The 25,179-nt window shown below is 42.6% G+C and overlaps 2 protein-coding genes across 4 annotated transcripts; one reads left to right on the top strand and one right to left on the bottom strand.

Annotated features, from left to right (window-relative positions):
• The first annotated feature begins 351 nt into the window (after positions 1 to 351).
• LOC124651918 (protein DETOXIFICATION 56-like) lies at positions 352 to 2,231 on the top strand. The gene has a single exon (XM_047190934.1). It carries the CDS (start codon positions 383 to 385, stop codon positions 1,934 to 1,936), a length of 1,554 nt encoding a protein of 517 aa, XP_047046890.1. The 5' UTR covers positions 352 to 382; the 3' UTR covers positions 1,937 to 2,231.
• A 2,867-nt stretch (positions 2,232 to 5,098) lies between these two features.
• LOC124651917 (trithorax group protein osa-like) lies at positions 5,099 to 14,286 on the bottom strand. Of its 3 annotated transcripts, none has more exons than XM_047190933.1 (9): positions 14,142 to 14,286; positions 11,599 to 11,847; positions 11,280 to 11,495; positions 9,135 to 11,187; positions 8,657 to 9,055; positions 8,187 to 8,491; positions 7,893 to 8,056; positions 7,691 to 7,803; positions 5,099 to 5,355 (listed from the first exon to the last, which is right to left on the bottom strand). In XM_047190933.1, the coding sequence occupies exons 2-8, from the start codon at positions 11,803 to 11,805 to the stop codon at positions 7,731 to 7,733; spliced, it is 3,417 nt and encodes a 1,138-aa protein (XP_047046889.1). In that variant the 5' UTR covers positions 11,806 to 11,847; positions 14,142 to 14,286; the 3' UTR covers positions 5,099 to 5,355; positions 7,691 to 7,730. The 3 variants fall into 3 exon arrangements, with proteins under 3 accessions (XP_047046889.1, XP_047046888.1, XP_047046887.1); XM_047190932.1 differs by lacking the exon at positions 5,099 to 5,355 and adding an exon at positions 7,272 to 7,594; XM_047190931.1 differs by lacking the exon at positions 5,099 to 5,355 and having other exon boundaries at positions 7,272 to 7,803.
• Positions 14,287 to 25,179: the final 10,893 nt, after the last annotated feature.

The following is a 25,179-nucleotide window of genomic DNA, read 5'->3' as shown; positions in this document are numbered from 1 at the left end:
AAACGTAGTTGTATAGCATCCTAAAAGCAATGCACTTAAATTTGACATAAAGAGGAAACAAAGGCTTTGGCCAATAATTCGGTTGATAGTGGGGGTGTGATGGTGAGCCTATTTGCCTTTGCTTATCATCCATGCATGAGACACAATCTTTAACGTTGGAGGCTAAAATTCACGTGGCTTGCGAGTCTATGTCACCATTGCTGATTTTTGCTTTCAGCGAGCACTTGCAATGGTACCAGCAGTGAAGCAGGAGGAAGCCGTCAGCACTAACGATATTTGTTATGAATACAAAAAAAAACGTATAGTGGTGGTATTACTAATTTCTGAATCGAAAAGTATATGCCCGTACATGCTGGACAAGACAAACTCTGATCATTTCGCCATGGATCCAGCGTTACCACCTCATCACCAGCAGCTGCAAGACCAAGAGCATGATCAAGTTGGATTCACGACCATGAAGAAGGAACCGGGGTGGGCGAAGGCGGCGGCGCGCGCAGTGGCCGGCGAGGCGCGTGCGCAGCGGGGTATCGCGCTTCCGCTGATCGGCATGAACCTGGCGGGGTTCGCCAAGGAGGCCACCACCACCGTCTTGCTCGGCCGGCTTGGCGAGCTGGAGCTGGTTGCCGGCTCGCTGGGCTTCAGCTTCGCCAGCGCCACGGGGATCGCCGTGCTCACGGGCCTCTGCGGCGCCATGGACCCCATCTGCGGCCAGGCGCACGGCGCCGGGAACGCGGCGCTACTCCGCAGGACGCTGCTGATGACCACTGCCATGCTCCTCGCGGCCTCCGTGCCCATCGCGCTCCTCTGGCTCCACGTCGACGTCGTGCTCGCCCGCGTCTTCGGCCAGCAGCCTGACATATCCGCGGTGGCGAGGAGGTACGTCGTGTGCCTCCTCCCGGACCTTGCCGTCGCCTCTTTCCTCTGCCCGCTCAAGGCGTACCTGAGCTCGCAAGAGGTTACGCTCCCGGCGCTCTTCGCCTCCGTCGTGGGGCTCGCCGTACACGTCCCGCTCACCGTGTGGCTGTCACGGACCAGGGGCATCGAGGGCGTCGCCGCCGCATTCTGGCTCAGCGACCTCGCCACCGCTGTCGGGCTGGCCGCCTACGTCCTCCTCCTCGCGAAGAAGGACGACAATGGCAATGCGGAGGCGCCGCTGTGCGAGAGGTGGTGGTGGCCGGTCCCGGAGAGGAAGGCGGAATGGGTGCGTCTGATCCGGCTATCCGTACCGTGCTGCCTGAACACGTGCCTAGAGTGGTGGTGCTACGAGATCCTGATCCTGCTCACGGGCCTCCTGCCCGACGCCCGGCGCGCGGTGGCGGTGATCGCGGTGGCGCTCAACTTCGAATACCTCTTCTACGCCATCATGCTCTCCCTCTCCGTGAGCGCCTCCGTGCGCGTCTCCAACTCCCTCGGCGCGGGCGATGCAGCCGCCGCGCGCCGCGCCGCCACCATCTCCATCATGGGCGCAATCGTCGCCGGCGCCGCGGGAAGCGCGCTCATGCTCGCGTCACGCCGGCAGTGGGCGCGGCTGTACACGCGGAGCGAGGGGGTGCAGGACGGCGTGGCGAAGGCAATGACGGTGATGGCGGCGCTGGAGGTGGTGGACTTCCCGATGCACGTGTGCGACGGCATCGTGCGGGGCACGGCGAGGCCGGCGGTGGGGATGTACGCCATACTGGGAGGGTTTTATCTCGTTGCGATGCCGATCGGGGTGGCGCTCGGGTTCAGGGCCCGGCTAGGGATCGAGGGCCTGTTGGCAGGGCTCATCGCCGGCGCGACGGTGAGTCTGGCGGTGCTGGTCGTGGTGATCGCGCGCATGGACTGGAAGGCCGAGGCTGCCAAGGCGCGGGCCCGTGCTGGTGTCGGCGCTGTTGGTGATGATGTGCCCGGTTCCGACAAGGAGGAGGCGACGTCCGGGAACGCCCGACAGGTTTGACACCACGACTGACTGCATTTTCATATCTAGGTGCTCGTTAGATCTGGAATTCCAACTCGAGCTGATTTCTGTGATAAGTATTTACGGTAGAGGGAGTAGTTTCTATCCTGTATTGTATATGTATCCATGTACTTCCTCCGTCCTCAAATAAGTAAAAACATTTAGTTTTAAACTTTGTCCACAAAAGAGTGTACTTATATCTTCTCAATGTACTTTAAAGTAGTAGAAATTGCTTCTCTCTCATCGCAGGAAAATCGAACCAATAATATTAAGCACATGTTATCCTTGTTTTCTACATTCACTTAGCTTATTGGAGGTGAAATAATTATAGAGAAGAGAGATATTATTTTACATCTTCCCAATGTATTTTTCACTCCACTTCATAATTTATCTTGGAAAATCCGATGTATATTTATTTGTGGACGGACGGAGTATGATTTAGTGCAAAACAAGGTATTGTATCCTCTTCTGCACTGCCACTCCAAACCCGGGGATACCGTTTCCGCCCCATCAATAAATGAAATTTTAGAAATTTTGTCACCGGAGAAGCTAATTAAGGGAGGTGGTGGTAGATGGAGCCATCAAGCATTTTCTCTCCGAGTTTATCAAGTACTACTCCGTTTTGCTATAGTTGCCACATCATATGAAAGAACTTTTTGTTACAACCATCCTAGGTTTTGCACCATACATTCTGTTGATGCATCATAAGAATAAGGTGTGACTATTTCTTAATTTCGTTCTCAGTTAGAAGATGTTATCAAATTTCAGTTGGAACTCATTTTGCAACTCATGGCTAGCACGAATCAAGATCCAAATCAAATGGTGTAATACTTGACTGAGCACGAAGCTAGTTCTCAGCTAGCTCCGAACTAGCAAATCCCTAAGAAAAACATTTTTGCTATAGTTGTTCTATGTTTTTGCTATAATAGCACAATATTTTACTATGAGGTCTCTAGCAAGGTCTCGCCGGACTATTTTGTGGCTGAACCATTTTAGCTACGATGATATAAAAGAGAAAAATTGTCCTCCAATACATAATAACTCTATTGATTTAGTATGAAGTTGATCAGTGCCACTTATTCTGGATTGGAGAAGTACATAAAAGCAGCGGCTAGTTTTCAAGCAAAACAAGATACTGTGTCAACAAAAGGGGCGGTGATCCCATTGCGGCGCTATCTGGGGCGCCCCCTGCAGCGAGCGCTAGCTGGGCCATGCCCAATAGCTAGGGTGGGATCTTTTTGAATGTTTTTTCATTGGTTTTCCCGTTTTCTGTCGTTTTTCTTTGCTTCCTTCGATTTTGTTGCAGGTTTTTCTGATTTAGCGTTCAATTTTTTGAAATTTTTGAAATTTTCAACAATTTCCATTTTTGAACATTTTTTAGCTTTGAACTTTTTCAAGTTTAAATTATTTTTAAGTTTGAACTTTTTCCAAGTTTGGAATTTTTTATTTTGAACATTTTTCAGGTTTGAACAAATTTCAAGTTTAAATAATTTTTAAAATTTAAACAGAAAGAAAACGCAGTACCTTTTTGTTGGGCTGCGTTGGAGCGATCCATGAATCCTCTGCTTCAGGTAGCCGGATTTCAGCCTGGCTGAGTGAAATTTTCCAGCCCAGTGAGTCTGGCATCATTCCGTTCATTTTCTTCTGTCTGTGACTTCAGAAAATCTCACCCCACGCTACCTCTAGAATTATTTCCACAAGAGAGCGGAGAGATGACGCTATGACCTCATTGTTTCCATCATTCCATGGCAGAGGTTTCTTCTGGTGCTAGGATAACAATTGATGCACTGGATTATGGTGACTGAGCACAACGGGATTGGGTGGAGGATGGGGCACAACCAAATCCCTACGGGGCTCAGGATCCATGCTTGGATTTGTACCGTGATAACCGAAAGAGACCTGATAGAAACAATGCTCTCAGGTAACGAATCAGATCCGCAGAGAACAAAATTTCAGTGACACGCATTTAGGTTTGTTTGGAGCTCAAGCTTAGGTGTTTACACTACACACTGCATAAACACTACTATTTCATATTAGTTGTCACTAATTTAGTACAATTTTTCCTAAAACCAAATATAAAAAAATTGTCAAATTACTGAATAAATTTTGAGCAATACAACAAAAATACTAAAAAAGGGAAATACGAAAGGGAAAGAAACAAAGTGGTCACACCAGTGCAATACATACTCTCATAAATACATTATTGATGATCAGCTCAGCAACACAAGACAGGTGTAGCGTCGTTGTTAGCCAACGCCAGTCACAACTGTTTTCTCAAGGCTCCATCACATTCACCAGGACCTCACAATAGGGTGCTACAAGACTTTTTAGAACAGTAACACAAAAACAAGATAGATCCACTAGAAGAATAAAGTGTTCACAATTTTCTCAAATTCAAAAGACATGGCAACTAGCCAATTTTACAATGTGAATCTCAGATGGTCATTAAGATTAGTCCACACGGGCTAACCATTTTCAGTTTTTTTCCAGTTAGTCAATAAATACATTTTGCATGTCTATAACAAAACATTACATGTCAGCTGTTTCCGGACATGTTCCAAGTATTTAAGTGGTACTATAACATTAGTATAATTTTGTCTAAGCCAGATTACTACATTTAATTGTTGTTTGTCTTTCCCAATTCTGTACGTAGCAAGAAAGTCATATATTCGAACATAGTTTCTAGACTAAGTTTAGTCATTCACGAATGTTGGATGATTCCCAAACTATAAGGGTATGGGTGCTGCTTCTTGGTGATAATACGAACGGCAACAAACAGAAAGTCCCTAGTAAAAGAGATGTCAAAGGAGCTGCACATTTATGGCCATTGACTGACTAAATAAGCTGGGATCAAATTCATATGCATATGCAAATCAAGTTCAGGTTTTCTACATAGGTTCAACCTCGAGAAACTTGGTTTGAAGTTGGGGTTTTAGAATTGTTACCAAATTGCCATGCTCAGTTAAGTAAGTTTGACCTTTGAGGATAGTCATATATAGTGCACAACCACAACAGTGGCTTGTTGCGCTTCCTTAGGGCCCAACTTAACTATCACAAAATAATTTTCTAGCCAAAGCATACCACAAAAGTATGACTTGCCACACTTTTGGCGCCACCGCAATATTGTCAGGGATGGGTGAACATGTTCTTAAACTCCTAATAGCAACCATGTCTGTACGACCAACTAGTTAAAGCCAAGTTTTACAAATGCACAATATTGCAAATTTCATGCAAGTATCTAGGGACATAATCATTTGCCAAAAAAATTGAGAAACAGATGGGTCACATTTGTGGAAAACTTAAATCACTTCGTAAGAAAGGTTGAATGCTTATCTACCCTTACCGCCTTCAGAAAAGCATTCAAGTTCGATTGTATGAACGTGGAGCCCTCGCAGGGAATTTCCTAAACTTGTCAATTTCTGCTTAGCAAACAGACAACAAAAGAAGCATATATCATTCAATGGTCACTTTGGATGAAACACATCCAGAAAAAGGCTACTGCCAAGGAAACTTATTGTATGCCAATAATTCACCACCACCAACATTACTGGAAAGCCATATCAAACTGAACTAAAATATAATTTAGAAGGTTATTAAGGATACCAAGGTGACCATAAATTTTAATGACAATCTCCACCCCAAAAGCTATGATAATCAGACCAAGAGACATTATTGACTAGTTTTAAGAATGAAGTAACTATATACAAGTAAACAGGTATTGTACTAGATCAACTAGCTAGCTGAATATACTAATGTTCCAGCTCAAAACCAAGTAAAGGGACTTCTTTTCCTATTCATTTTTAGTGTTTAACCTACAAAATTGTTGGGTGCAAGACCTTTCAATTAGGCAATTAGACCACCCCCAACATGCCTATGTTATTACATGCCCTTATGCTAATATCCAAGCCTCCAGGGTCTGTATTTCAGGTCCCATGTTTGCCCATTTTATGTGTTCTGCTCCTCCCTTCTAGGTACAAACAACCAATCGCAAGCTCCTAGGTACAAAATTGTTGGGTGCAAGACCTTTCAATTAGGAAATTAGACCACCCCTAACATGCCTATGTTACTACATGCCCTCATCCTAACATCCAGGACCTGTATTTAAGGCCCCATGTTTTCTCAATTTATGTGTTCTGCCCCTCCCTCTAAGTCTATTCCTCTTTGAGGTTCATGACTTTGCATGCCGTCCTAGGTACAAACAACCAATCGCAAGCTCTCCGGAAAGTAATTCGATGCAAGATGGTACGTAAGCAAATTCTTCAAATGTATCTCATCAATAAGAAAATGATACATGTAGCTACAAAGAATGTTCTAAATAACAATAAGCAGTTAATAAAAAACCGTCCCACCATTTTGTGTTTACATGGCAGTACAAATCAATGTACACTGTTTAAGGACAAACCAGGTAATTATATACATAGTTATTATACAATGAAAGCATCCAATTGATCATTCTTTTGAAACTGTAAATTGAAAAAAGATGGAACTCCCAGGTTTTAGTCCATGGAAGCAGCAGAAAGGGGAAGATTTGGCTAAAGTATGCTTGTTAAATGCTTCATCATAGATGTTTCATGCTACAATTTGTGATGGGCAGGGGTAAAAATATTTCTACTATAAAAAGAAGCCCTGTTCAATGTCATAAACTTTCATTTCTATCAGCCTAGACTTCAAATTCGTTTTGATACAACGTACAGGCCCACTCCTTTACCTTGAAAATAGCCTTTTCACAAAGGCCATAAATGTCTATTTAGAGCAGAGCCTAGTTCTTAGGGTCTATTTCAAGTGACCATCTTCTGGAATTTAACATAAGTAAAACTGATGGCAACTTTAAATACTCCATCCACCCCAAAAAGGATGTCGTACATTTTTCTAAATTTGGATGTATCCATAAACTAAGTAGTGTCTAGATACATCCAAATTTAGGCAAATTTGCGACATCCTTTTCCGGACGGAGGGAGTATAAGAAGTGCCCTAAGATTATACACATTTAACATAAGAGTTTTATGTTTCTACAAAATACAATATAGGTTTTTGGTAACAATGCTACTTGAGGATACTGAGGTGTGCCTAGTGGATATACAAGGAAGTCAAGTACTCCCTCCATCCCGTTTTAATCTATAAGGCCAATAGTTTTTGCAGTCTCCTCTCAAAATACAAGGCGTTCATTTCAAATTGATGACATTTTCTCACTTTTGCCCTCATTTATCTCTCATCCATCTTCACCATCTATGGCTAAACACACATGCTAATTATTCTCTCTCATATTCCCAAGACATTATACAGCACCATGGACAAGATGACCATTTCCCTCTACTATTAATTGCTTATCCCGTTCTAGACCAGAAAACGTCTTATAAAATAAAATGGACAGAGTACAGTATTCTTAACTATTATCATATGCGCAAGATTGGAAGGCTGGACGCTCAGAAATAGAAGCATTCTCAGAGTCAAATAGCTTCAGGAACTAATATCCAAAATAGCAACAAAAAGTACCACAAAAGCAAGAATAGTCTGCTGGGTGACATAATAACAAAAAATTGAGGCCACTGCAAGTTCCATTACAAACATGAAGAACTACCTTAACCCAAATGCATGAACATGTCTTGATTTTCAGTGGTCTCAAACTCTCAAATAGGTCCAAACAGCACTGGCAGCAACCTGGTGAAAGAACGGGAGGCAAAGCAACTAACTAAACTACTGAACTTAGGACAATACCGTTGCACTTGAGAGGGTAAATGCAGCCACCAAACCTACCTTCAGATCTCATCGAGTGCTGAACTAGATAACAAGAGATCTAGCGCCTATTTCCACGGAAATTGCCCTTCACAGCTACTTTTTTGTTTAACGACTTGGGACCTCCAGGAATCCTGAGAAATGCGTGAGAGTTTCAGGCCAAAGAAATGTTTCACCGAGGATGCTCAAATTCAGATTAGTACAAATATTTATATATACTTACATCTTCTGCCTCTTCGCAACATCATGCTTCATTTTCAGAACAATGTCCATTGCATGCTGCTGATGCTCCCTTGTATGCACATGTAGACCCAGGTCCTCTGCACTTCCACAGTTAAACATGCATATCCGGCACAAACCAACATCTCCATTACTGAAGAATCCACCCTGGACAATACAACAATCAGCAGTTCAGTAGTTAATCAGTACGTCGGTCAAGTAATTAGCATACGAAAACTCACACCAGAAATAAACACAAAAACAAAATAAATTCATGATCTCAATATTCATAACCCACCGAGCTGAAACGGCCAGATTCTTGTGGAAAACCATGTCGAGGATAGTCATCAAGATTTGGATCATCTGGATGTACGTGACCATGGAACCGGTGGCCAGAAGGTTCAATTCCATGCAATTGACCATGTCCAAGGGGTTCAGCACCATGTAGATTTCTCGGAAGAAAAGTATCACCAGGGTGGAAATGTGTAGGAGGGAACCCTGGATTGCCAAAATCATGATGTATGTTCCCTGGAAGGTTGCCAGGGCCTAGTTGCTCTTTACGAAGACCTCCAGGACCCGCTGGCATCCCTTGAAGAAATGGACCTGAAAATTATTTCAACCCATTAGAGAGCCATTGAAAGTATTATGAAAAGGATCAAGTAGCCATAAACTCTTTGTCATTCATTAACCCCATGGAGACCTGCTGGTAATGAGGTTTAGAATCAAGCCTTGACTTATTACTTATTAGTAGCATCTTACAATCCTTACCTGGGTTTCTAGGCATTCCATCAATCCTGTGGAGGCCGTATTCTGCACCAGGTGACACAAAGTCAGGATGACCAACAACTGAATGGGGTTTCCTTGACAAATCTTCAGGGAAGCCTGTAGGATATGGGCCTGGCTTATTTGGGAACGGAGGCCTTCCAGGTAATGAATCGAAACCATCAAATGGTCTAGGCCCTCTCTGAAAACCCTCGCCGTCAAGATGAGTTGGCCCTGGAAATTGCTTCATATTCTCTTCAATATCTTTAGGGTCGACATTGTATCTGCCAGGATATGATGGCGCCAAGGACCTGAAATGTTCCCGTGAAGAATTGAACCCTTCTTCGTGGAAAGCCCTGGAATTTCCAAGTGGCCCGCCGCCAACACCATTGCCCTTTGTCATTCCTGAATGGATGGAAATTTTGGTCAAGGTGCTTACAATAAGAAAACTCAAAGGTGTATGTATTTGGTTAAGTAGAATTACCAGCAGGATGTGGCCGGCCAACATTTTCTGGAGCAAAAGGAGGCATAGTTGTGTCCTGATGTCCAGGCAAGGGTCCACCACCCATGGGTGGCCGAATCATGCCGTCATCAGATCTGATGGGTGCTGGCAGCGGAAGGTTTGGCGCAAGCATCCTTGGTGCCATTTCAGATTGATATAAACCAAACGGGTGTTGCTGCATTGGAGGCCGGATATTTTCAGAAAAACTATGACTAGGTGGCCTCATTTGATTCGTCTGGCCTTGTGTGAGCATATGGTGAGGAGGCCTGGCATCAGGTCCAGACAGACGTTGTCGACCCATGCCTGGAGGCACATAGGACCCCAGTGCTCCCAGATCTTTGTGTGATACCTGTTGCAGTGATCCTCCTTTCTCAAGGTCATTGGATACGTGTGAAGCTTCAGGCTGTGAATTACTATTTTGGCCAACTAATTCATCCTTTCCTTTGCCTTTGTCTGAACCATCTGCACCACCCAATGTAATGCCAGTTTGTGCCACATTTTTTCTAGTACTACCAAAATCATTCTGCTCTCCGTTCACATTTTTATCACCTAGAGATTCTGGTTTTATGCCAGAAAATTCACCACCTCCATTTGTACTATCACCTACTTCAGTATTGCCGGTAGCATTACTTGCATTTTCTGACTTCCCAGATTCTTGGAACTGGTGTGGAGTTGCAGCATTACTCATAGACCTGCTAGTCGAAGTTGGAACATGCTGCTGTTGTATAAATGGTGGACCATGGGGCTGGAAAGATTGTGAATGCATATGTTGTTGAGATGAGTACATTCCTTGTTGGTACAAGTGACCTGTTTGTGAAGGAACGGAAGTGTTAACAGGAAACCCTTGTGGCGGTGCTTGGGAAGGAATGCTTGGATGCATTGGTGGCCTTTGAACATGATACCCAACATGTTGCTGATGTTGTGATGCATGCTGAGCACCTTGAGGAGCCTGCATAGCTGGCTGTTGGCCCTGCAACGGAAATTGACCCTGCGGAGGGTGTACAAGCGCAGCATGCTGAGGACCAACTAACTGTTGGTGAGAGTGAGATGCATGTGCAGGGCGCTGAAGTGGAGCACCATGTGGCATCTGATTTGTTGGCTGAGGCTGTGAATATGATTGATGACCCGCTGCCGCATGTACTGGAGGATTCTGAGGTTGTGCAACTGGATGAGGCTGATGATATACCTGAGGTTGTGGGTACGATTGCTGCTGTACTTGTGGATGCTGGTGCTGTATCTGAGATTGAAGATGTTGCTGCTGAGGTAGAAACTGCATTTGCGAATGTTGATGCTGGGTCACAGCCTGCAGATGTTGTGGAGGATGAGGTTGTACATGTGGCTGCACCTGGGAAGCTATTGCTTGAGTTGTAGGCATTGCAAATGGTTGAGTACCAACTTGAGTATGGGCTATAGGCTGTGCATCAACTTGTGGGTGCATCTGTGGATTTTGAGGTGCTGGATTCAATGGTGGATTCTGCTGAGGCTGCGGCTGAACAACTGGTGCTTGGACTTGAGGATGATGAGACTGATTCTGGGACTGGTTTGGCACCATGTGTTGGGGCTGTGAGGGCTGCAGGAATTGGGGCTGAGCGTATGGAGCAGGTTGTGCAGGAACTTGAGCAACATTTTGCATTGCCACTTGCGTTTGAGGTTGTGTGTACTGCTGGTATTGGCCATACTGTTGATACTGCTGAGTGTAGGGGTTGTAGCCAGGGTAATGCTGCTGGTAATACTGTTCGTACTGGAGCTGCTGCTGGCACTGCTCAGCTGTTTGAGTTTGGGGAGCAACAGCTTGACCTTGACTAGTAGCAGGTGCCCCTGAGAAAGAGGCCGCAGCCATCGTGCTTGCTGTGGTCGCACCAGCTGAACTAGTCGCCACTGCAGGAGCTGTTACAGCTCCAGCTGTAGTTGCAGATGGAACTGCTGCAGGTGCCACTGAGGGAACTGCAGAAGGATCTTGGGTGACTGCCTGGGTTATTGCAGCTGATGACTGTGTCAGACTACTGTCAGCCTGTTGTGTTTGGGGTTGCACGCCCTGTCAACACATGCAAAGGTGCAAAAGGATTAATGCACAGAGAAATGGCTCTAGACTTATAGAGCAAATCACTTAAGACATGGCGGACTTACAGGACAAAGCTGAGCATGTTCTTGCACTTGACGATGTACAATCTGAGTACCACAGCGGTTACAAACAACAGGGGAGTTCCCATAGGCGCAAGCAGTACCATGTGTGATGGATTCAGACAGATTTCCTTGCCATTGGCAACCACTCTTGTTATAGAGACAGTGTACTGCAACTTTACCAATTGTCTCAGCAAGCGATTTATTTATATCCACCAGAGGCTGCATATTGGAAAGCAGGTTGTAACAAAGAGGGCACTAATTCCAAATATACTTAACTTCACTTATTAAGCACAAATCACTTCATTAAGAAGAAAGCAAATACCTTGGAATCGGCTTCTGTCACCAAGTAGCCATCATAAGGGCAGGCTTGTGTTGTTGCTGCTACATAAGTCAAGCAAGGTTTGCAGTAGAGATGTGTGCACTGAGTTTGTACAGCCTCGTTGGGGTATATGAGTGTCCGGCAAACAGGGCAAAAATATTCACCAGGAAGAGATTGAATATTCAGAATACATTCATTATCGAACCCCATTGTATGGCCGCACTAACTTCTATCCAATAAGGGTTCTGATACCTGCACATATGCTGATTTCATAAACTTATGCCTTCAAAATGTATGAAGAGCTAAAACCAGAAATGTAATGAGAACACAAAATGTCAATTACTCAAACTGATAAAAGGAACCAAATGTAAAAAATGAACAAAAGTCTTAGCCAATGATAAACAATGATGACAAAACGGTTTATGTTTTAACAATAGCAAGGCAAATGTCAAAGAGTCGACTAAAACGAATATACAGCTATACTGGATCAGAGAAAATAATACAGGAGATGTCCAATTGTCACCACACTCTCCATGATTAATGCTTTATGAACAGCCATAAAAAGCGAGCCATGTAAAGTATTGCAAGTGGGTCCATACTGCATACTCATGTTTTAGCTTTCACGTCTGGCAGGTGCGTTGTTTCAGCACAAGACTACAACCGTCTGCTAAAGAAACACGTTAAGTATCCGTAATGCGCTAGCACAATAAGGTTGAGAGATACAACACATGCCTCTACTATAAAGAGTTAACTAATCAGAGAAAGGAATGCTTGTTATGTTCGAGGGACAGGCATATGGCAGATTATCTCCTAGCAGCCAAGGTAGCGTGACAACTGAGTCAATCTCAAACCACAGAGAGAGAAAATAAAAATAAATAAATAAGACGCCGATCACTTATATAAGAAGTTTGGTCAAACTGAACCAAAAAGGTAATGCTACTTCCAGCTATAGGTCAGACCCAAAGCAAAGGGTGTCGAGGATGTGTAGTTCTGTTGTCATTTCCTATGGCCTGATTAACAGCCACAGAATGAGTGCCACGTAGAGTGCAGCCGTAATACACCGGGCTCTGTTTTTTACTCCCTCTGTATGGGTTTATAGGTCCGGAGAGCAAAATCAAATAGTTCAGCATTGTAAGTCCAGAGTATTAACTCCATGCATGGCCGTTCATGTACCCCATTAATTTGTTGGTAGTTAATGCATGCGCTGTCGTTCGAGATTTTACTGGCCATCCAAATCGTGCGTGAGCTGGACTCAACTAAGAGATTGGAATACGTGATTTAGCATTTAACTCACCACCAAATGGGGAGCTATGGTTTGCCTGTTTAATCCAAAAGTAATTAGCCTCGACTCAATTGCTATGTCTTGGTCTTGCCAAAATGGCCCTCCGGCCTAATATTCCCATACAGAGGGAGTAGCCTGGAAGTGTTTTATTCGCCAAAAGAAGACAAGTTTGCTAAAGAGCAAAGTTGCCTAACAGTACCCACTAAATCTCTGATGCGCTAGCATGATATGCACTTCAAATATACAACATATGTTTCCACTATACAAGGTGGAAAATAGACGGGCATATGGCAGGTGACCAATGTAGCTACAATTAGCAAAGCACATAGCTGATCTCCACAGAAGAAATGCATGATGCAACAAAGGTACCGATAGTAATAAAAATACATTATTGCAGCTCAAATCGCCATCTAACCATGAGAATAGTGAATCACAACATTTGTCAACACTGAAAGCAGTAGCAGACCCAGGAACTTTCCAAAGTCTAGGCAAACCACAAGTCAAAGTGCTTAGAATGTCAAAAAAAAAAAAGTTCATGCTAATCACCATTAAAAAATCACTCGAAGCCTGGTGTCATGCAGGGTAGCCTCCTGGGTGAGAGGGACGCTAAGATCACCCATTCCTATGAAAATAACAATAGCAACAGACCACATTCTTAGAGCTGAAATTAAACTATTTTCATCTTACACTATGGCCAGTAATTGAGGCGATGAATCTAGCCAGCAATATAACTGCGCCAACAGAAACAACATACCGAATGAATCAAAGTACACTAGTAACCAAATAGCTGCTAAGTAACTATTTACAATAAGGATTACGGCAGCAGGCAAGTTATCAAGTTACCGAACACACTCACGAAAGGCAAACAAAGGAGGGCACGGATCAAGAACAGGTACAAATGATGTGCACCTCATCACTGATGCTTTCACAACTAATTCACAAATGCGCAAGCAACGAAGCAGAGCATCGGATCTATATACTAGTACACATGAAAAGGACCAACTAACTGGTGCATATCAGGCGGCACCAACTAAGGATAACGAAAATCTATATCCAGGGTCGGGATGAACAGGGGAAACGAGGGTTCAGTTGAACGAATCCCCGATTTGTTTTCTGAAAATAAACAGCTATTACTAGTATTGATGATTCGGGATCTCAATCAAAAGTAGCGTTATTTGAGGAGAATAGGCAACAAAATGCATGGGCGGATCCACCCGAGCGTCCTGCCGATCTTGAAAAGGTAGATGATTCAACTGGTACTCACCGGCACAAAAATCCGAACAAGCTAGGGCTTCGTCACCAGCATAAGGAATCAGGCCCTGACCACGCCTGCCGAGCAGCGGCACGAGGGATCGAGGGAGGGGCGGGGTTCGAGATAGCAGGCCAGCTTTGGTGATGGTGGTGGTGGAGGAGGAGGAGGCGGCGGCGGTGGGCGAGCGGAGGGGTTTCGGCGGCGACGGACACCGGGACGATGCTGTGTGAGGGATTTGGGAGTAGCAAGGGTTTGCCAACCCAACCCGACCAGAATATTGGATTTTGCTAAGGGCTATGGCATAAAAGGTTTGCCCGAATTTAGATATTTCAGTTTGATTTTCCCTATGATAAGTACCGGCTCAAATTAATAATTAAACATTTACAAAAATATCCCCAGCGAATATTTACAATCTCACTTAAATATGTGTACATATGTATTTATTACTAGTTTGGTGTTCTTATTGTCTCGAAGAAATGTCGAATTTTATTTTGTTCAATCACTACTCACTAGAACTACATAATACATGTGTGTTGCTGCGGAATAAAAAAAAACCTTGTAATCTACTTTTTATATGGCATCGATTTCCATTACGTATCAGGTTTCATGTTATATATTAGTTAGTAGGGTGCATCGATTATTGCTAAGCAGAACCACCCAATTGCCACTTGCCACCTGTCGGACAGCCATAGGGCCACAACTCTAGTAAAAATGTATTTATTAGACATTTAATATCGGGTTATCACCCTTCCTGCAAGGTATTTGAAAATACATATGATTCCTTGCCACCCACCCAACCCGAATCATATAGCATTTATTTTATATAGTTTAAACATAAGTTGGTCATTTGTTCTCCCATGCTAACATACTCTCCGCACGAGTTGTCTTCAAACTATTTAGACCCACCCCCACCCCCTCCCGGCCCATCACAAATAAGGTTGCGACTTCTATATTTTCTCTATTAAAGTTCAAGTGATATGCTATAATTGTTTCTTAATATTGCAGCAAGCCAGCAATTAGACTCACAATTTTTTCAAGGACATGTATATGTAAGAAAAACTTCTGAAATCAAAGACTTCGAGAAATGGGTAGAGAGGGAACTTATAAAATAATAAATAGGAGAACACCAGACTCCAATTCCTATATCTTCTATTTGTGAGTGGCCATTTTTGCAATTCCTTTCAAATCATACTAAGGATATATACCAAATTTGTGACAACAAAAAGGTTAGTCCATAAGTTTTGTACTAGATTTAATTTCTGTAGCATAGTTGACTATACCCTCAAGCGCATACAAGAGCAAGGTGGAAAAGAGTCGATGAGGTGGTGGCAGTAGAGCGAGAGAAGGAAACCTCGCCACATCAATTAGAGTAACGGCAACTCACCGCCACTACCGTTGAACTTTATATTCAAATTTATTTTGTTGTCCTTAGGTCCCTGCGGTACAAATGATTTCTGAGGTGCTTCTTCATTGGTTTATATTTGGTTTGACGGTTTTCTATTACCAACTAACAAAAATATTTTGAAAACAAAGAACCCATTTATTCTCATGTACACACTTTAGGAAGGAAATGAAGTCATAAATGGGTGATTTGGAGCAAATCAAACAACTTTCTAGTTGTAACAAATTCCATCATGTGCACAGTATGCTTTAACGACCACGCGTATGGTAGCGACAATACCATCTAGTTGTACAATGTGTTGTTGCCTCTGCATGATCAAATAGTACAACTTTCATGAAGAAGCATGGACGGAAAACATACATATCTTCTACCACACACAACAAAAATAGAGCTGATAAGATCCGAAGAAGAAGAATGCATCTTCGATACTCTCTGACAGCCTCTACAAGGAGATCCTTCACTCTGTTGTCGCCATCATCTCTACGAGAGAGTGAGATTCATCCTTGTAAATCTAAACTCTATTCATACTTGCACCTAAGGATTTGATTTGGATGATCCTACTTTTGAGTTTTCATTGTGGCTCAGTACGGTTATATCGAGATGAGCCATATTCATATAATCATTATGTATTTCTCAAGTGCGAGTTCCCCTTAGGTGAGGGAGATGTAGAAGATTGGTGACATGTGTTGTGCCTAACCCTCTTTTATCCATTTGTAAGAATTATTATTATTTATTTATTATAATATTGAGTATCCATGTTATGTGTAATGGTCGTCATCTAATTTAAGTTCATCTATTTGTGAGAATTGTTATTTTTTATTTATTATAAGATTGAGTATCCATGTTATGTGTAATGTTTGTCGTATAATTTAAAGGCCCATACTACAAGATCTATATACCTGCATGGGTAAGCGCTTGTTGCTTAGCGAATATGTGGCCTTCACGGTGACACGTAATGGGTTGGTCTAGTCTCAGAATCTCAATTGCTTTGCTAACCATTATACGTGGTAACTAAAAGAACATCTCTCCACCATGATGGCCTTGTGTGTTTGATGACAACATGTGTGATAATCTAATATGCGTTTTAGTGGTGCAGATTTGATCGATATTGAAAACATGTTAAAAATAAAGAAAAGGAAGAAACAGACAGGCCGGAAATTCCCAAAAAATGGCTAAGGACTTAAGGGTTCGGATATTCCGGGTGGGCCAGATATTCTGGTCCCTACTTAGGTCGGAATTTCTGCCCCCAGTTTTCACCGACGGCTCGATTTTTGGGTGGTATAAATACCCCCCCTTCTTCCTCAAGCTCAGGTTTCTCGAATTGCTCAAGATATCCACCTCCTGCTGAGCCACCACATTCACTTGATCTTCTCCCTCAACCACCCAAAGTTCTTGATCTTTGGAGAATCGAAGGAGAAGACCCCGATCTACATCTTCAGTAAAGCGTTTTACATTTCCCCCTCATTTGCTTGAGGGCACATTTGCTAGTGTTTCCTTTGGAAATCCTAGTTGTTGTCACTTGATTTGATCTTGTTGTTGTGTTGTAATAGCTTTTGGGAGCCTCCAATTCACTTATGGATGTGTGCCCCAAGATCTTGTAAAGGTCCGGTTTCCGCTTCGAGAAAATCCCTTAGTGAACAAGTGAGCTAGGCCTTCGTGGGGTTGCTCACCGGAGAATAGGGTGAGTCTTTGTGGCGTTGGTTAGGCCTTCGTGGCAACCACGTCCATCCAACGTAGACGTAGTTCCCCTCAAATGGAAGGAACTACGGGAATCATCCCTTGTGTCTCCCACTAGTAGGGAAAAACTCATCAGTGGCGCACCAAAAATGCAATTATGTGGCGCATAGGTAGTGCGCCACAGAATCCACGCCACTAAAATGCTAATTATGTGGCGCACCAGCCCATGGGCCACAGATTTCCAGTTTTCTATGGCACACCGTGGTCCATGCGCCACAGAAACTAAGTTTTAGTGGCGCATGGGGTAGTGATGCGCCACAGAAATAGGTGCGACACAGAATTTGTTTACACGTGTGCCACAGAATTAGTGACATGTATATACCATTTTTGTACTGCCCTGATAGATCCTAAATGTATCTACTTTTCCAAGCACTTTGCTCAATGAATTACTGCGGAATCTCACCATATTTGGATAAAAACTGCGGAATCTAATGTTTTCGCAGGAAATAAAATCGGGGAAAAATACTATGGAAGTTTTTCATCAAAAGAAAGCATATGGAGCTTTGGATCACGAGGCGGGAGCCACGAGGCCCGAACGAGGCTAGGTGGCGCGGCCCAACTTCTTGGCCGCACCACCCGTGGTTGTTTGGCCCTCGATCGTCGTCTCGCCCCCCTTCGTGTGGTGCCTTATATACCCTAAAATTTGAACCCTAGAGACACACGACGTTTTGCGAAACAGAACGTCACCGAGACCACGATCTTCGTTTCGGGGGCCAGATTGATCCTGCTCTCCACCCCGGAGAGAGGAATTTTGAGGGCTTCTTCATCATCACCGCCACCCACGTCATCACCAACCATCATGTACTCACTCTCCATCACCATGAGTGGGTAGTTATATGTAGGTTTAGAGGTGGATGGGCTTTGGATGAGATTGATCATGTAATCCTCCGCATATGCGAGATTTTAGGTGTTCATCTTGAAGATATTCTTGTATGAGTGTTGGTAGACCTTTGCTATGTTTAATGCTTGTTACTAGGGCCCGAATAACTTGATTTCAGTACTGAACTTATATTGCTTTATCATATATATGAGGTTGGTATTTATCTGCGAGGTGTATCACTTGTTATTATGTTGATCCTGCGAATCCCCGGGTGACAGGTGGGGAAAACAAAGGGTTATGTGTGTTCATGAATCTTAATGCTTTGTTCCGGTCTATTCGGAAGGGTATACCTTAATTGCTTGTAGTTCCAAGTTGGTCCCGGTGAAATGGGCAAGCTGGACAAAAGATGTTATGCAAATTCTCTTAGTTAATACGTATAACTATATTTGAAGCACACACCTACACACAATGAATTAGAGATGAATGCTATGTTAGTTGGATTACATTACATGATCAATATAATCCATATATCACCCCATTGCTTCCTCATGCCTACGCTTTTAGCCACTGCAAGTTTCACATTACTTATTCCGGTGAAAACTGGAAATCCGCTTATTTTATTTACTGCTTTATTTTACTACTTTGAATCACTATAAAATCACCACTTGTTTTGTGGGTTTATTGATATCCATGTGTGGTTGAGAGTAAAGTCTCAATTGCTAAAATCTTATTGGTATTCTTGTGTTCCCCTTGGGTCGAACTATAAATTTGGGTAATACTTTCCATCGAAGATTTTAGCGATCCCGTATACCTGTGGGTATCAAGACATTTTCTGGCGCCGTTACTGGGGAGCCTAGCTTTATTGGTAAGACAACTTGTTGTTATCATTTACTTGTTGCACTTATTTGTTTCTCATCATGGGAAAGAATAAGGAACCTGCTAAGAAGGTTACCATGCCCTCCACTACAAGTAAAGGTACGGATTTACCTTCTAGACCATATTTTTCGCCTCAAGCTGCTATTACTACTGCTACTAAAAAGAAAGTTATTGCTCATACTAGTTCTCCATTATCTATTATGTCAACTAGTAATGAAATATATTTGTTGAAGGTTGATAAGGATAAAGAAGATACCCCTGATTTATCCAACTCAATTTCTAATGAAAATATGGAATCTGAATTTGAGCATGATGAACATGATAGATCTTTGTCCTAAAATATTAAATTCTAAAGAGATAGTATTTTTACTGAAGCTTTTATGAATGCCAACCTAGATGATTTGGATGGACCTCAAGCTAGCTTAAGTTCTTGCTTAGATGATTTCTTTCCTAATGCTTGAAAAACTAAAGCTCTTGTGATTTACATTAAAGATAAGGACTATGAATTTAATGTTGAACCTGAGAAAATAGAGAGGGCTGGAGTTATTAAATTTAATGGTAGAGAGGATGAACTTCCTTGGGAATATTTAATAAATCTCTCTGAGCTGGCAAATTTATTTGGAAATACTGAAATCTAAAAACGTTATTAGTTCTTGAAATTCTTTCCTTTCTCTTTGGGAGGTGAAGCAAAAGGTTGGTTTAATTCTTTAGCACCTAAGTCTATTACTAGTAAGAAAACATGCATCTATTCGTTTTGTAATAAATATTTTCCTGCTATTACGATACATGTTTTGGTTGAAGAAATTATTCAGTTCGCTCAAGGTAAAGAAGAAATTATTCAGTTCGCTTAAGGTAAAGAAAGAAGGATTCCGCTCAAGAAAGTATTCCGCAAGCCATAGTGGTTATGCGAAAATGACCGGTTCTGCAGTATCCAGCATGTCTTGCTCGGGATGCTTAAACTAGACTATCCTGAGATGAAATGGCTTGTAGGTTTGTGCTTATATTGTAAGCTAGTAACCCCAACAGTGTCACGTGGTTTATAACCTCTGACTGGTTGAGAGCTTTGTTAATTTAAAGTCGGGCTATGTGAGCCTTTTATCTAAAAAAAATTTGTGTTTTGAATCCTCAAAAATTTGGACAATATTTTTTGCATATAGAGGAGCCAAATTACATACTGAAGGTTGAAAGTAGATGTTAGATTATTAGGTAATTTCCGTGTGAATTTAATTAGCAAAAGCAACATTACAGAAGCACTAGCATACTTAACCATACACATCAGACTAAGCAGTCGCGCCGAGTGCTAGCGTGTAGTTGACACGTCCGTTGGGAACCCCAAGAGGAAGGTGTGATGCGCACAGCAGTAAGTTTCCCTCAGTAAGAAACCAAGGTTATCGAACCAGTAGGAGTCAAGGAGCACGTGAAGGTTGTTGGTGGTGGAGTGTAGTGCGGCGCAACACCAGTGATTCCGGCGCCAACGTGGAACCCGCACAACACAATCAAAGTACTTTGCCCCAACGTAACGAGTGAGGTTGTCAATCTCACCGGCTTGCTGTAAACAAAGGATTAGATGTATAGTGTGGATGATGATGATTGTCTGCGAAGAACAGTAAAGAACAATTGCAGTAGATTGTATTTCAGATGTAAAGAATTGGACCGGGGTCCACAATTCACTAGTGGTGTCTCTCCCATAAGAAACGGATGTTGGGTGAACAAATTACAGTTGGGCAATTGACAAATAAAGAAGGCATAACAATGCACATACATATATCATGATGAGTACTATGAGATTTAATCAGGGCATTACGACAAAGTACATAGACCGCTATCCAAGGCATGCATCTATGCCTAAAAACTCCACCTTCGAGGTTATCATCCGAACCCCTTCCAGTATTAAGTTGCAAACAACGGACAATTACATTAAGTATGGTGCGTAATGTAATCAACACGGATATCCTTAGACAAAGCATCGATGTTTTATCCCTAGTGGCCACAAGACATCCACAACCTTAGAACTTTCCGTCACCGTCCCGCATTTAATGGAGGCATGAACCCACTATCGAGCATAAATACTCCCTCTTGGAGTCACAAGTATCAACTTGGCCGAGCCTCTACTATCAACGGAGAGCATGCAAGAACATAAACAACATATATGATAGATTGATAATCAACTTGACATAGTATTCAATATTCATCGGATCCCAACAAACATAACATGTAGCATTACAAATAGATGATCTTGATCATCATAGGCAGCTCACAAGATCTAACATGATAGCACAATGAGGAGAAGACAACCATTTAGCTACTGCTATGGACCCATAGTCCAGGGGTGGACTACTCACACATCGATCCGGAGGCGATCATGGAGATGAAGAGACCTCCGGGAGATGATTCCCCTCTCCGGCGAGGTGCCGGAGGCGATCTCCTGAATCCCCCGAGATGGGATTGGCGGCGGCGTCTCTGGAAGGTTTTCCGTATTGTGGCTCTCGGTACTGGGGTATTCGCGACGAAGGCTTTAAGTAGGCGGAAGGGCAGGTCAGGAGGCGACGCGAGGGGCCCACACAACAGGGCCGCGCGGCCAGGGCCTGGGCCGCGCCGCCCTGGCGTGTCGCCGCCTCGTGGCCCCACTTCGTATGCCCGTCGGTCTTCTGGAAGCTTCGTGAAAAAATAGGCCCATGGGCGTTGATTTCGTCCAATTCGGAGAATATTTCCTTACTAGGATTTCTGAAACCAAAAACAGCTGAAAACAACAACTGGCTCTTCGGTATCTCGTCAATAGGTTAGTGCCGGAAAATGCATAATAATGACATATAATGTGTATAAAACATGTGAGTATCATCATAAAAGTAGCATGGAACATAAGAAGTTATAGATACGTTTGGGACGTATCAAGCATCCCCAAGCTTAGTTCCTACTCGCCCTCGAGTAGGTAAACGATAACAAAGATAATTTCTGAAGTGACATGCTATCATAATCTTGATCAATACTATTGTAAAGCATATGAGATGAATGCTTCGTCCCTTGACAATACTTGATTCACACTTTCTGCGCCTAGCTGAAAGACGTTAAAGAAAAGCGCTTATGGGAGACAACCCATTATTTTACTACATCACTTTTGTTTTATATTTGAGTCTTGGAAGTTGTTACTACTGTAGAAACCTCTCCTTATCTTTATTTTATTGCATTGTTGTGCCAAGTAAAGTCTTTGATAGTAAAGTCAATGCTAGATTTGGATTACTGCGCAGGAACAGATTTCTTGCTGTCACGAAATTGAGCCGCCCCTGCTGTAGAAAATTTATAAAAAACTGCAAATTTACGTGCGTGATCCTCAGATATGTACGCAACTTTCATTCAATTTGGGAATTTTCATCTGATCAAGTCTGGTGCCTCTAAAAAATTCATCTTTACGGACTATTCTGTTTTGACAGATTCTGGCTTTTATTTCGCATTGCCTGTTTTGCTATGTTTGATGGATTTCTTTGTTCCATTAACTTTCAGTAGCTTTGTGCAATGTCCAGAAGTGTTAAGAATGATTATGTCACCTCTGAATATATGAATTATGCACTCGACCCTCTAATGAGTTTGTTTTGAGTTTGGTGTGGAGGAAGTTTTCAAGGGTCAAGAGAGGAGGATGATACAATATGATCAAGAAGAGTGAAAAATCTAAGCTTGGGGATGCCCCGTGGTTCATCCCCGCATATTTTAAGAAGACTCAAGCATCTAAGCTTGGGGATGTCCAAGGCATCCCTTCTTCATCGACAACTTATCAGGTCACCTCTAGTGAAACTATATTTTTATTCCGTCACATCTTATGTGCTTTACTTGGAGCGTCTGTTTGTTTTTGTTTGAATAAAATCGGAACCTATCATTCTTTGTTTGGGAGAGAGACACGCTCCGCTGTTTCGTATGAACACATATGTTCTTAGCTTTATCTTTAATGTTCATTGCGAAAGTTGAACTATTTCATTCATTGTTATATGGTTGGAAACGGAAAATGCCGCATGTGGTAAATGGTATAATGTCTTGAATAATGTGATACTTGGCAATTGTTGTGCTCATATAGATCATGTTTAAGCTCTTGCATCATGTACTTTGCACCTATTAATGAAGAACTACATAGAGCTTGTTAAAATTTGGTTTGCATGATTGATCTCTAGAGTCTAGATATTTTCTCGGTTAAGGTGTTTGAACAACAAGGAGACAATGTAAAGTCTTATAATACTTACAATATGTTCATATGTGAGCTTTGCTGCACCTTTTATACTTGAGTTTGCTTCAAACAACCTTGCTAGCCTAGCCTTGTATTGAGAGGAATTCTTCTCGTGCATCCAAATCCTTGAGCCAATAACCATGCCATTTGTGTCCACCATACCTACCTACTACATAGTATTTCTCTGCCATTCCAAAGTAAATTACTTGAGTGCTACCATTAAAAATTATATTCTTTGTCTTTGCAATATATAGCTCATGGGAAAAATAGCCTTAAAAACTATTGTGGTGAAGAATATGTACTTATGTGTCTTATTTCTTAATAAGTTGCTTGTTGAGCGGTAACCATGTTTTCTGGGGACGCCATCAACTCTTTTACCTTTGTTGAATATCATGTGAGTTGCTATGCATGTTCGTCTTGTCTGAAGTAAGGGCGGTTTTCACAATCAAACGGTTTGAGTATGCATACTGTTAGAGAAGAACATTGGGCCGCTAACTAAAGCCATGATTCATGGTGGAAGTTTCGGTGTGGACAGCTAATCCTCAATCTCTTATGAGAATATTAACTCGTTGTTGAATGCTTATGCATTAAAAGAGGAGTCCATTATCTCGTTGTCTATGTTGTCCCGGTATGGATGTCTAAGTTGAGAATAATCAAAAGCAAGAAATCCAATGCGAGCTTTCTCCTTAGACCTTTGTACAAGGCGGCATAGAGGTACCCCTTTGTGACACTTGGTTGAAACATATGCTATGCAATGATAATCCGTGTTAACCCAAGCTAATTAGGACAAGGTGCGAGCACTATTAGTATACTATGCATGAGGCTTGCAACTTATAAGATATCTTATACATAACACATATGCTTTATTACTACCGTTGACAAAATTGTTTCTTGTTTTCAAAATGAAAAGCTCTAGCACAAATATAGTAATCAATGCTTCCCTCTGCGAAGGGCCATTCTTCTACTTTATTGTTGAGTCAGTCTACCTATTCTTTCTATCCCAAAAGCAAACACTTGTATCAACTGTGTGCATTGATTCTTACATGTTTACTTATTGCACCTGTTATATTGCTTTGTGTTGACAATTATCCATGAGATATATATGTTGAAGTTGAAAGCAACCGCTGAAACTTTATCTTCCTTTGTGTTGCTTCAATGCCTTTACTTTGAATTTATTGCTTTATGGGTAACTCTTATGCAAGTCTTATTGATGCTTGTCTTGAAAGTATTATTCATGAAAAGTCTTTGCTATATGATTCATTAGTTTACTCATTATCTTCATCATTGCTTCGAATCGCTGCATTCATCTCATATGCTTTACAATAGTATGATCAAGATTATGATAGCATGTCACTTCAGAAATTATCTTTGTTATCGTTTACCTACTCGAGGGCGAGTAGGAACTAAGCTTGGGGATGCTTGATACGTCCCAAACGTATCTATAATTTCTTATGTTCCATGCTACTTTTATGATGATACTCACATGTTTTATATACATTATATGTCATTATTATGCATTTCCGGCACTAACCTATTGATGAGATGCCGAAGAGCCAGTTGTTGTTTTCTGCTGTTTTTGGTTTCAGAAATCCTAGTAAGGAAATATTCTCGGAATTGGACGAAATCAACGCCCAGGGGCCTATTTTTGCACGAAGCTTCCAGAAGACCGGAGGGGAGACGAAGTGGGGCCACGGGGCGCCGACACAATAAAGCGGCGCGGCCAAGGGGGGGCCCGCACCGCCCTAGTGTGTGGCCCCCCTGTTAGGCCTCCGACTCCGCCCTTCCGCCTACTTAAAGCCTCCGTCGCGAAACCCCCAGTACCGAGAGCCACGATACGAAGAACCTTCCAGAGATGCCGTGATGGCGTGTAATTCACACGTTCGTTGGGAACCCCAAGAGGAAGGTATGATGCGCACAGCAGCAAGTTTTCCCTCAGAAAGAAACCAAGGTTTATCGAACCAGGAGGAGCCAAGAAGCACGTTGAAGGTTGATGGCGGCTGGATGT

This window comes from Lolium rigidum, chromosome 5 (assembly GCF_022539505.1).
Source record: "Lolium rigidum isolate FL_2022 chromosome 5, APGP_CSIRO_Lrig_0.1, whole genome shotgun sequence".
NCBI lineage: Eukaryota > Viridiplantae > Streptophyta > Magnoliopsida > Poales > Poaceae > Lolium > Lolium rigidum.
Note: the sequence above shows the minus strand (reverse complement) of the source record. Positions and strands in the feature narration are given on the sequence as shown.